The sequence below is a fragment of the Nomascus leucogenys genome, chromosome 1a, assembly GCF_006542625.1.
Source record: "Nomascus leucogenys isolate Asia chromosome 1a, Asia_NLE_v1, whole genome shotgun sequence".
In the NCBI taxonomy this organism is placed as follows: domain Eukaryota; kingdom Metazoa; phylum Chordata; class Mammalia; order Primates; family Hylobatidae; genus Nomascus; species Nomascus leucogenys.
The window spans coordinates 920,895-933,696 of record NC_044381.1 but is presented as its reverse complement, the minus strand read 5'-3'; the positions used below and the strand labels follow the sequence as shown (position 1 = coordinate 933,696).

The window sequence follows — 12,802 nt, the reverse complement described above, 5'->3', positions numbered from 1 at the left end:
TTTTTTATTTTTTTTTTGTAGAGGCAGGGTCTCTATATATTGCCCAGGCTGGTCTTGAACTCCTGGGTTCAAGTGATCCTCTTACCTCAACCTCCCAAAGTGCTGAGTGAGATTATAAACGTGAGCCACTGCGCCCAGCATAATGCTTGATTTAGTATATTCCAAATCTTTAAATTTGTGCATATCCTTTGACATAGAAATTCCTCTTGTAGGAATTTATTCCAAAGAAAAAATCATAAATATGTACAAATTTTTAGTGAGAAGGATGTTTTTGCATTTTAAGTACACCACTGAAAAGTAAAGAATCGCCTAAACACTAAAATTGGTTAAATAAATTTTGGTATAAATATATTATGCAATCATTAATCATTGTATGGAGGAAGTATATTTAATAGCAAAGGGAGAGAATCACTACTGCAAAAACCGAAAATGCATGTTACAAAAATGATATTATAATCTTATTTAGTTTTCATACAAACATATACCAAAAAATCCCAACACTATTCAAAGGACAGACATCAAATGTTCACGATGATTATCTGTCTAGAATGAAACTGAGTGATTTTTGTTTCATAATTATTTCTAAAATTTCTACAAGTATTCCAAAAAGAGTCATTTTTTTCCTTTTACATTTGTGCAAGATCAAGAAAAATCACTACTCCAAGAAGCTTGCATTGCCATGAGAAGTGAAAAAGTGGACAAGCCCGAACTAGAAAATAAATCTGAAAACCAAATGTATCAAAATGGATCTTTCTATTTGTTGTTCCTTCTCAGATTTTTTTAGATCTTTAATGTCCAGAAAGTACCTCTAACGATAGCATTTAAAAACTTGGGAACAACTTGTTCCGAAATATTTTATTTATTATCAGCAAACCATAATTTTATTTGACTCCCCAGCAAACTTTGTTTTCCATTCATATTAGAACAGATGATGCATTAGCATCTTTCTCTTAGTAACTTTTAATAACGAATGCTTTCTCTTTTTCTGCTGCTGTAAATGTGTGCATATTGACATTGCTCATGAAAACCTCAGCACAAACTCAGTGGCCCTCTTCCAGGAGCTAGATAAAACCCAATCCTCAAAGTCTTTCATCATTTACCCCATAGAATAGTAATTCTTACTGAGGTATAGGAGGAGTGAGGCTATCAGAATTTTAAACTACTAACATCTTGTCAAAGGTTCTGTGATGTGTCTCTAGTGGGGTGTGCCCTAATCTGTAGACAGTTCACATCTCGCCCCCAACATGTATACCCACGCAGGTTGAGAATTTCAATGTGCATAGATGTTTCTCATGAGAGAGTGCTGTCCAGGTCCATGGCATGGAAAGAAAAAGCTCAGAACAATGTCACAGAAGGTTTGATTAATGCAGAAAAGAAAGATCCCTTACTGGAAGGCCAGCAAGTAATTTATTTCTTGGTCATAAACTCGAATGCCACCTCTGAATCTGAGGCCAGGTTTCAATTCACTTAATTTTTTTCCCCTTAGGAATTCATCAGAATTAGAAGACAACAAAAAGGCTGTATTCCAGGTGCCCAAACTTTTGGCTTCCCTGGGCCATACTGGAAGAAGAATTATCTTAGGCCAAATATAAAATACACTAACACTAACAATAGCTACTGAACTTAAAAAAAAATCGCAAAAAAAATCTCATAATGTTTTAAGAAAGTTTATGAATTTGTGTTGGGCCACATTCAAAGCCATCCTAGGCTCCATGCTGCCCACGGGCTAGGGGTTAGGCAAGCTTTCAGTCTATTCTTTATGTGTAAAATAGAACTTCCTTTCTCAGTAAGTGAATGGATAAATAAACAATGGTACAGCCATGCAATGAAAGATTATTCAGCAATAAAAAAATGAGCTACCAAGCCTCAAAAAGACATTGAAGAACAAGGTGGAATTATGGAAACAGTAAAAAAGGAAAGTGGTTGCCAGGGAGGAAGGATGAACAGGTGGAACACAGAGGATTTTTAGGGCAGTGAAACGATTCTGTATGATACTGTAAAGGCAGATACGTGTCATTACACATTTGTCAAAACCCATAGAATATACAACACAAAAAGCAAACATTAATGTAAACTATGGACTTTAGTTAATAACAACATAACCACATTGGCTCAGCTACGGTAACAAATGTACCACCCTAAAGTGAGATGTTCATAATAGGGAGAACTGTGTGTGTGATACGGAGTGGGGATAAGGAAGGAGTACATGAGAACTCTATTTTCCATACAATTTTTCTATAAACCTAGAACTGTTCAAAGTATTAAGAAATATTTAAAAACTAACAATATAAAATTAATATTTGTATACAAAAAGCGGAAAAAAAGTAACTTACTTCCGGTTCACGATTAGCCACTCCCGGATGTAGGTCTGAACACAATCCCTGACATGAGGGTCCAGTTCAACCCTAATGAGGTAGAAAATGAAATAAACACCTGTTATTACTGGGTAAAACAACAAAACAATCCCTTATCATGAGCAAGGAACATGACATGAATTTAAATCCTTATCAGTGAGAATGCTTAGGATGTTCTTGCCCAATCATTCCAAATGGCTGAAGTATTCCTGGGGCAAGAAACATTTTTACTTTGATCAGACAAACACGTTGGCATTTTTTGCTTTGTGGGTTTTCTTTATTATACAGAATCATGTTAAATTATAACTATCCCCAAAGGCATTCTGACACAAGACAGGTAGAACTAGCTGTAATCGAATACAAAACAAGGAAAATAAGTATAAACACCTATCTCTGACAGGGTAATTTGGTCATATTTTTTATGCATGTGTAACCTTGTTAGGACACGCATGCTCTCCTTTTTGAAAGCCAGGAAAAAGAACAGTTGTCTTATGCTTTGACGAAATTGCAAACACTGGCTTTTGTTGGTGATCATTAATTCAGTTGGTTCCTGTCATGTCTGCTTAAGGAATGCACCATGAGCAATACTCTTCAAGTGCTTCAGAGTCTTGAAATCAGAAATAACAATTGTAGCAAAGCTTTTTGCTATTGTTGCAAATGCATTAGTACCAGAAATAAACAGGCTTAAATGCTACAAGCCTTAATTTTCTCACCTGTAACAAGGAGGTAAGAACAGAGACATGCTGTTAGTATTAGATGAAATATTGTAAGGGTTACACATGTAGTCTCCGGGCCCTAACTGCCCAAATCCCAGCTTCATCCCTTATAGCTATGTGACCATGAGCCAGTCACTCAACCCTTCTGTGCCTCAGTTTCCTCTCCTTAAAGCCGTTATAGTAGTAAGAGTGCCCCTTTTAGTAGACAGCTTTGATGAAGATTAAATCAGTTAGTGTGCAAAGTGCTTAGAATACTGCCTGGCACACAATAAGATGCATATATGATATTAATAGTTTACACTTAGGTAGCATTTACTGTGCATTATGCACTGAGGCAATCACTTTATATGTATTAATTCAGTTAATTCTCAATCAGCACCATAAGGTAGGCATTACTGTTATTCTCACTTTGCAGAAAAATGAGATGGTAAGGATCTTGTTCCAAGTCACACAGCAAGTGGTGGAGCAGGGACCTGAATCCAGGCAGCTCACCTGTAGCGTTCATGTTTTTCACTACCACGCCATCACAGCTCAACATAAAGTCCTGGGCTAGGCACAGGGTGTTCAACAGGAGTCAGCTATTGTTTACTCTGGTGTGATGATGATACCTTCCCCTGCCTTAATTATACAGAAGACTTTCTGGCAACAACCGAAACAGTAGAGGTTGTCTTAAAGTCATCAGACAGGTATGTTACCTATAAATTCTTTTGACAAGGCAATAGTATACTAAAAAACTGATGCTAAGTAAAGAAATTATCTTCCTTATCAAATTTCAAAAAAAAAACAAACCGAAAACAAAAACTCCTCCTTCCTCTAAATTCATTGTACTGTTTTTTGTTTTTGTTTTGTAAGAAACAGGGTCTCACTATTTTACCCAGGCTGAACTCAAATTCCTGGGCTCAAGTGATCCTCTTGCCTCAGCCTCCCGAGTAGCTGGGACCACGGGAACAAGCTGGGGTGACTGGCTACTGTAAGCATTTTAAACAGCTTTTTCCAAGATTCTGACCATATTTGGAAATATCCATAAATTTTACATAAAGGAATAAATGATTCTTCATTAAAGATGAAAATAGTAACTGTTAACTTATATTAAAGTCATACCTGAATAAATGGACTGAAAATGGGGGAGTATGCATCCCCAAAATGACAGTGTTTTTGTTTCCTGGGAAGTGTGTATTTTTAAAACATCAGAGCTACACATACAGTCAGTTCTCCTATGTGAGTGAGAACTGTCTGAACAAGAGAGCAACGGTTCACAATAATACCACCCCATTATCATCTAACCTCCTTAAACTGTGATGAAATAAAATCCAAAATAGAACTAGAATATCTCAGAGTAAAGAGGGCAGGGGCTGTGTGTCAGGATCTTCTTTACCTTCTGGGGAAGATGAGAAGATGGAATCTGTCCAGGAGGATATGAATCTTAATTTGGCTTTTAAAATAAATGCAAATAAAAGTTTATCCTAAACCTCCAAAGAGACATTTTTTTTTTTTTTACATTTTGGAAGCAACAGGAGTTTCATTTAGCTACAATTCCACAGTTAGTTTGATACCAAAAGCCCGTGCCTATAAACATATAGAATAGCCAACTATAGAAACTCAGGCCCTGATTAGCTATTCACATGTTTATTCTACACAGCTCTCCCCACTGTTTTAGCACTGCATGACACTCTCTTCAAAGGAGGGACTTTGACTTATTCATCTTTTTATCTCAGTACCCAGAACACAGTAGATGCTCAATAAATGTGGGTTTACCTTACCTTTCTAACTTGATCCAGTCTCATAACTGTAAGCAATCAAAATGCTTCTGGATGGCAGCATTTCAGTAATTATTATTAAAAATCTTGACATTTTTACAAATGGAGAAACCGAGGATTTGGGAGGTCATGTGACAGCCAAGGTCACTGAGCTGGCAGCCAGGTGGTCTGGCTCCAGAGCCTGCACTTTTAACCTCCTCTTGAGCATTTCATTTGGTCCCCCTGCATCCCTTGCACTGGCTTAGTTTCCACACCAAAAGCTCTGGCCAAACTAATGATTTAAAAACTATCCATACTTAGGTGATGATATCATACAGCTGTCCCACACATTTGAATGGACTGAGTAATTTTATTTTATTTTTAAGTTCAGATCGAGGGCATCTCCCCCACCCGCTTATTGAAAACAATCATGACAATCCCAATCACATCTACATTTTAGAAAACTATTTACCCTTCCTCCGGCAAAGAGGGCTGCAAAGTCCTACATTCCTTTGGCGTGAACACCACGTCCAAGTCGTCATCAGTGAAGTCCCCGAGCTCCTGGGCAAGCTGCACATCCAGGCTATTCAGGTGTGTCATCAGAAGTCCTTCAAAGTCCACTGGCTCCACAGGGTCATAAAACTGAGGCTGGAGAGGCAGGGAAAAGGAAAAGGAGGTTCTCACCCAGTTTTCCGGTAAAAGCACAAAGGCAATAGTAGATGTTTGCCTTGCTTTCCTTTGACTTAGTAAGTACTTCGCTCCTGGCATAAAACAGGGCGACTCTTTGGAGGAGCTGTCAAACACAGAAGTAGTGATATGGAAAAAAATGCAGCACAGAAAGTCAAGTCAAAACATGATGACTAATTAAAATCACACCCCAAGGCGGAATTTTTCTCTCCTTAATTGCAGCTTGATGAGGAATCCTGAGGAGATCCAAAATGAGATCACAAAGCTTCGCTGAATTTTTATAATTTCTCCCGCAAAAGCTCTCCGAGGCCATGTTTTGTTTACCCAAAAAAAGTGAACTAGGGAATGGAGACAATTTTCCAGAAATCCAGGCAAACTCAACACTCCTTGGCTGAGTATTTAGGCACAGTGTTTCTTTTGGCCTAAGTTATGCTATACATTGGTTCTCGAAAGCACTTCATATATAATCATAGCTGACAGTGAACACCGAGTGTTTCAGTGGCTGAAACAATCCAGGGCAGTGATTTCTAAATGTCACTGGGGTGACTGGTGCTGATCGGGAAGAAATTTCCACTGCACTGCAGCTACACAAGCAAATTCAGGGCAATCTGCTGAGTTTTCATATAGCAAAATGTACTCACTTTGAAATAAGTGTTCTTTGCTCTTCAATTTTACCTTCCACAGTTGGAAAGAGGGGGAATAAAAGAAATAATAGAAATTGATGGTAATTATAAAAATAGTTCTTATAGTTGATAAAATTAAAAGTTGGCAACCTTTTCAGTCCTCAATTAAAATATATTTTCTTTTCTGTGAAATCCAAAGACTTAGGAACGACCACCCTAAGAAAGTAAAAGAATCACTTAGATCAAGGAGATTTGTGTCATAATAATAGCAGCTCTACGAAGTGTTCATTTAGGGCAGAGTCTTTGGAGCCATCAGCCCAAGGGGGCCTGGGGGTGGTGGGGAAGTTATTGTTTTTCTCTACCTGTACCCTCCAGTGGACCAACAAAACAAATATCTTGGATTCTTTACTTGCACTGCCTTGATGGGAGACAAGGGCAGATCCAAGGGAAGTACTAACGAAACCGGTTTTTCATCCCTTTGAAACCATATACCAGTAAGGGCTTCAAGATGGAGAGGAGAGACAAAGCGCTGTTGAAGAGGCAAGAGGAAATAGATCAGAGAATGGAGATGTGGCATGCCTCGTCCCCTCCCCACTCTTGCTGTCCCTGATGATAGAGGAGACATGAGTGACGTAAGTTAGGGAGTGAGGATGAAGCTGCAAATTAGGCAAAATATGCCCTACTTTCTGTCTGGGATTTTTTTTTTTAACTTTTAGGTTTGGGGGTACACGTGAAGGTTTGTTACATAGCTAAACTCGTGTCATGGGGGTTCGTTGTACAATCATTTTATCACCCAGGTATTAAGCCCAGGACCACAGTTATCTTTTCTGCTCCTCTCCCTCTTCCCACCCGTCACCCTCAAGTAGACCACAGTGTCTATTGTTCTTTGTGTTGGTAAGTTCTCATCATTTAGCTCCCACTTATAAGTGAGAACATGCAGCATTTGGTTTTCTATTTCTGTGTTAGTTTGCTAAGGATAATAGCCACCAGCTCCATCCATGTTCCTGCAAAAGACATGATCTCATTATTTTCATGGCTGCATAGTATTTCATGGTGTATATGTACCACATTTTCTGCATCCAATCTGTCATTGATGGGCATTTAGGTTGATTCCATGACTTTGCTCTTGTGAATACTGTTGCAATGAACATTCACGTGCATGCGTCTTTATGGTAGAATGATTTATATTCCTCTGGGTATATACTGAGTAATGAGATTGCTGACTTACATTTTCCTATGCCATGGCAAAGGAGGGCAGAAGAGAAGGTGACAGGACAACTTCAGTAGCTGTGAGCAAAGCATTCCCTTCATTTCCCAGGGTTTCCAGGTGCTACGAGAAGGGACAGAGTTGGTTCCGTTCGTTCTGACTGGGGACCTGAAGGTCAGCTGAAGACAGGACTATAGTCCTTAGAAGGGTGCCTCTCAAAATGAAACAACAGGAACCATGAGGGGCTAAAGGAGCCAGAGATCAGCCTGTGCAGCAGCCAGATGAGGACTAAGTTTGCATTAGGACACTGGTGAACTCTGCCAGAGGAAACAACAGACACCAGCTACGCACAAGACAAATGCATCTGCCAATCTGCCACAGACACCTCCATAGGACCAACCCCATCCCACCCAACCACCACATGGAATAGAGAGTTTAGAGTCAGGATTGAATGACTTCTATAGGAAATAATGAAACTGCATTTTTTCCAGCCCCAACCTCATTACTATAAAGTTTATACCCATTCAAGTAATAATTATTGAGCATTACTATGTGCAAAGAAATTGGACTAGGATTGTCTCATTCAATCCTCACTATAACCCTGTGAGGTATGCATTCTTACTGCAAGTTGAGTTCAACTGGTGTTTCAGAGTTTTGAATTTTTCGTATCATGTCATATTTACATATACATAACGAGACATCTAGGGGATGGAACCCAACTGGAAACATTAAATTCATTTATGTTTCATATACACCTTATACACATAGCCTGAAGGTAATTTTATATAATATTTTTAATAACTTTGTGCCTGAAGAATTCTATTCAGTCATAACAAAGAATGAAATCATGTCTCTTGAAGCAACATGGATGGAACTGGAGGCCATTATCTTAAGTGAAAAAACTCAGAAACAGAAAGACAGATATCACATGTTTTCATTTAGGAGTGGGAGCTAAATAGTGTGTACACATGGACACAGAATGCTAGACATGAAAGGCTTGGAGAGCTGTGAAGGTGGGAGGGGGTGACGGATGCTAGATCACTTAATGAATACAATGGATGCTATTTGGGTGATGGAGACACTAAAAGTCCAGACTTTACCACTATGCAGTATATTCATGTAGCAAAACTGCACTTGTACCACTTAAACTTACACAAATAAAGTATTGTGTGTATGAAACAACGTTTTGACTGACCCGTCACGTGAGGTCAGCTGTGGAATTTTCCACTTGTTGCGTCATGGAGGTACACAAAAAGTTTCAGATTTTGGAGCATTTTGAATTTTGCATTTTCAGACTAGGGATGCTCGGCCTGTATCCTCATTTTACAGGTGAAGAAAGTAAGGCTAGAGATTTAACAATTTTCCTATGATTACACAGCTAGGGACTGGCCCATCTGGAATTCAAACCGAGGCAGGCTCATGTTCTTAACCGCTATAATTTTGATTGTTTTCTTTTGCAGGCCTTTCAAGAAATCTGTATATTTTGAAATAATCAAAACACCAGGCAATAGTAAGTGTGTTTGGAAGTGAGTCAAATAATATATTGACCATGACCCACACATTACACTCTGAGCTTCTCATAAGATTGGCTGCTCAGAGTAATAATAGTAAGTAAATAAAAGTGATAATAAATGTAAACTTATTGTGAAGAATATCAATTACTCAAGGAGAGGCAATGGAAATATACACTTCAAAATTATACTGAAGCATAGTTTGAAGCAAGGTGACACGAGCTGTAAAACTAGTGAGTAGAAGCCTCATGGAGATATGACATTTGTGTGCAATCATCAGTGAAAAAAAATTTCACTTCCTGCCAGAGAATAATACTTGTCATGTTGGACAGGCACGGTGGCTCACACCTGTAGTCCTAGCACTTTGTGGGGGCCAACGCAGGAGGATTGCTTGAGCCAGGAGTATGAGACCAGCCTGGGCAAAAAAGCGAGACTGTCTTTACAATTTTTTTTTTTTAAAGTTAGATGGGTCTGGTGGTACACCACCTATACTCCTGGCTACTCCAAAGGCTGGGGTGGGAGAAACACTGAGCCCAGGAGTTCGAGGCTGCAGTGAGCTAGGATCACATCACTGCACTCCAGCCTGGGTGACAGAGGAAAACCGTCTCTAGAAAACCAAAAAAACAAAACAAAACAAAAAACCAAACTTGTCATGTCCCTGAAATTCAAAGCTACAAATGATGAAAAACCTGGCTGATCACGGCCCCTGTTACCTCCAGCAGAGACTATCCAGGGAGAAAATGATTCCTCACTCAGCAGTGATGTGCTGAGCATCTACTGGGTAGGGCATACTGAGCTCCTGAGTTGGCCATTGGGGTACAGAGGATCACAGCCAGTTGTTCTTATGGAGTTGCACTCTAATAAACCATGAGGTGGTGAAATGCGCAACTTTCTCACACATAAATAATGCCATTATTTGGGGGGGGATTTTGATAAAGAACATATATCATCATTAAGCACTGTGTGGCAATGTGCCAAGGGCAACATACCCAGTTGATGATAAAGTCATAAACTCTCGAGGTCTGAATCTATTCCAGTACTGAAGAGCTGGTAAGCACAAACAGCAGTGATAGCATTATTGAATATGGTTCTAGCACTACACCCAAGTCTACATTTAATAGTTTCTCTCCCCTACTCTTTCTACACTGAAACTAAAGTGGGAGGAAATTGGTCATTCCAAGTGTGGTGTAAACTAGTCTTGCCCTTGGCAAGTCGGTGGAGACCCTAACTACTGTTAACTAGGCCTCCTAGCAGTTGTTCCTCTTGCAAATTCAAGTAATAACCAGGAACCAAAAAAGATTTCTGTTCTCTAAACTGTCAGGAGTCTTAATCTCAAGAGTAGGCTTTACTATAAGGCAGTCAACACACACACACACACACACACACACACGCACACAAACATATATACATACATCTAGTGATTAGCCAAAGAAGAAAACAAATATTGGAGAGAGTTACAGTGGCACTGCATTTCAGTAGGGATGCCATTTAGAAACAGGGTCAGGTAGGGAATGAGGAATTTCCTAAGATCAGTTCAAGGCAAGACTTGGGTCTCTGGAAGCTCAAAAGTCAAACATGAAAATTAACTGTTTTGCCCTCTCTGCTGTTGTGCTATATGTGGTCTCCTAGTCAGTGGAGACGAAAAACTAGTTTAAATGAAGATCAAAGTAATTTCAAGAAGGTCACGTTTATGTCATGATTTTTCAGAGTATGCATATCATTCGTTATATGTAATAACATAAGAAAAAATAAAAAATTAAAAACCAAAACAACTTTTTCTTTTTTTGAGACAGAGTCTCACTCTGTTGCTGGAGTGCAGTGGCAGGATCTTGGCTCACCGCAACCTCCACCTCCTGGGTTCAAGAAATTCTTGTGCCTCAGCCTCCTGAATAGCTGGGATTACAGGCATGCGCCACGACGCCTGGCTAATTATTGTAATTTTAGTGGAGACGGGATTCCACCACGTTGGCCTGGCTGGTCTCAAACTCCTGGCCTCAAGTGATCCACTCACCTCGGCCTCCCAAAGTATTGGGATTACAGGCGTGAGCCACCGTGCCCAACCCCTTTTGAAAAATAAGACAAAAATACCTAAGACTGCAAATGCAAATGTTCCTAAACCAGGCTTTACCTTTCGTGATGGCTTCATGATGTGTCAACTTGGCTAGGCTGAATTACATTTCCTCGAATTCCTTTCCAGTGTGTTTTCAGACAGGGTAAGCTACAAGAGAGTTCTCCCGCAAGAGCTGGAGGACAGAAGGGAGACTGCAGCCATTTTGTAGCATGCACACACCTTTTTTCAGTTACATAATCAGTCATTTAAGTGCTTCCGTGAAGGGAATATTGCCAATGTAATTAAAGTCCCTAAACAGGTGACTTTAAGTTAATCAAAGGAGAGATTCCCCTGGGTGGGCCTGACTTAGCCAGTTGGAAGCCTTTTCTAAGAAGGTAGAGGCTCTCTGGCAGTTCAGACTCCAGGCTTCAGCTTGTGCCCAAGGGGGCTCGGTCTGTTTGGAATATTTCCTTCCTGACTTATCTGCCCTGTGGACTTTTAAGCTTGCTTAGCCACACACCAGCAGTAGGCAAGCCAATACCTTCATACACATCCATATGGATTTCCTACAGGTTCTGTTTCTCTGATTGAACCTGACTGATACACCTCCTTTCATTCATTCAACAAATACTACTGGGGTCCTACAGCAATCAGACACCAAGCTAAAGAAACAGTCACTTCCCTCAAGCAATTTTCAATACTTCTCTAGTGAAGGCTTATGCAGTCTTTCTTTTTAGTTATTTTTTTCAGACTTCTGGTCAGTAGACTAGAAACACACAAAAAATAATTAGAAATATCACCAAAGCTTAAATTATCCATAACCAAATATTCATTTTTAAAATTAAGCAAGTTTGAGATTTCCCTTGCCCCCTAACACATGTCAAAGGCTATTTCTCCTGACAAAGGATAGGATTCTATTTGTTCTGAAATTGAAAATTCCTACAACCCCAGAACCATATCTGTTAAAAATTAATCTACGTAGCTCCTAACACAGTGTAGTGTACGGATAGCATGCTGAGAGCTGACTCAAACCACAAGTCTAAACAATATTTCACAAATAGGATGGTGAAAACAGAGAGCTTAAATGACTTGCCCCCAAATCACATGTGCAGTCACACAGGACCTGGCCGCCTCGTTACAGCACGGGGGAGGCTTCACGCCACTCCTGGTGGGGATGGGGAAGAGGCACGATGTCCCCAGGTGGCGCACCTGTATCCTCGTGCATGTTTATTTACCTTTTGGAGAGTGGTCCTCACACTTACTTGGCTATTCACAACAGACAAGCCTTGTCAAAGTCACCTAAGACTTCATGATGCCAAATTCAATGGTTTTTGCTCAGTCCTGGTTTACTGGACACAGTGCATTGGATACAGTTGATCACTCTCTCCCTCTTGACATACTTTCTTCCCGTGGAAGGCAACCAATTGTCTCAGGGTGTCCCAGTCTCTTAAAATCTCATGTACTGAGAAAATTCTCAGTACCAGGCAAATTGTGACAGTTGGTAACTCTGTCTTACAGATACCACTTTTACTAGGTTTTCCTCCTACTATGCAGTGCCCTGGAGTTCAATTCTAAATCTCTTCTCAATCTGCATTCAATCTCAAATGATCTCATTTGCTCCCATGGCTTTAAATATACATTTTTAAAATTACAAGTTTTTATCTGCAGCCTCAACTTCTGCTATAAATTCCAGGTTGACTTTTCCAATTACACCTCAACATCACTACCTGGTAATTTAACAGACCTCTCAAACACAATGAGTTCAAAACTAACTCTTAACTTTCCTGGCAATCTGCTCTTCCCATACCTTCCATACCTCCACACCTCTGCAAGTGGCAATTCCAGTCCACCAATTGCCCAGGTGGAAAACATTAAAGTCAATCTTGCTTCTTCTCTTTCTCTTACACTCTACATATCA

The 12,802-nt window shown here is 39.8% G+C and overlaps 1 protein-coding gene across 1 annotated transcript in view; it reads right to left on the bottom strand.

Annotated features, from left to right (window-relative positions):
• DOCK8 (dedicator of cytokinesis 8) overlaps positions 1 to 12,802 on the bottom strand; it is a 240,320-nt gene that overhangs the window by 168,716 nt on the left and 58,802 nt on the right. Inside the window, exons 3-4 of the mRNA XM_030815609.1 lie at positions 5,279 to 5,454; positions 2,334 to 2,405 (exon numbers count right to left, since the gene is read on the bottom strand). Coding sequence (XP_030671469.1) covers positions 2,334 to 2,405; positions 5,279 to 5,454 — 248 coding nt within the window. The remainder of the gene's footprint in view (positions 1 to 2,333; positions 2,406 to 5,278; positions 5,455 to 12,802) is intronic.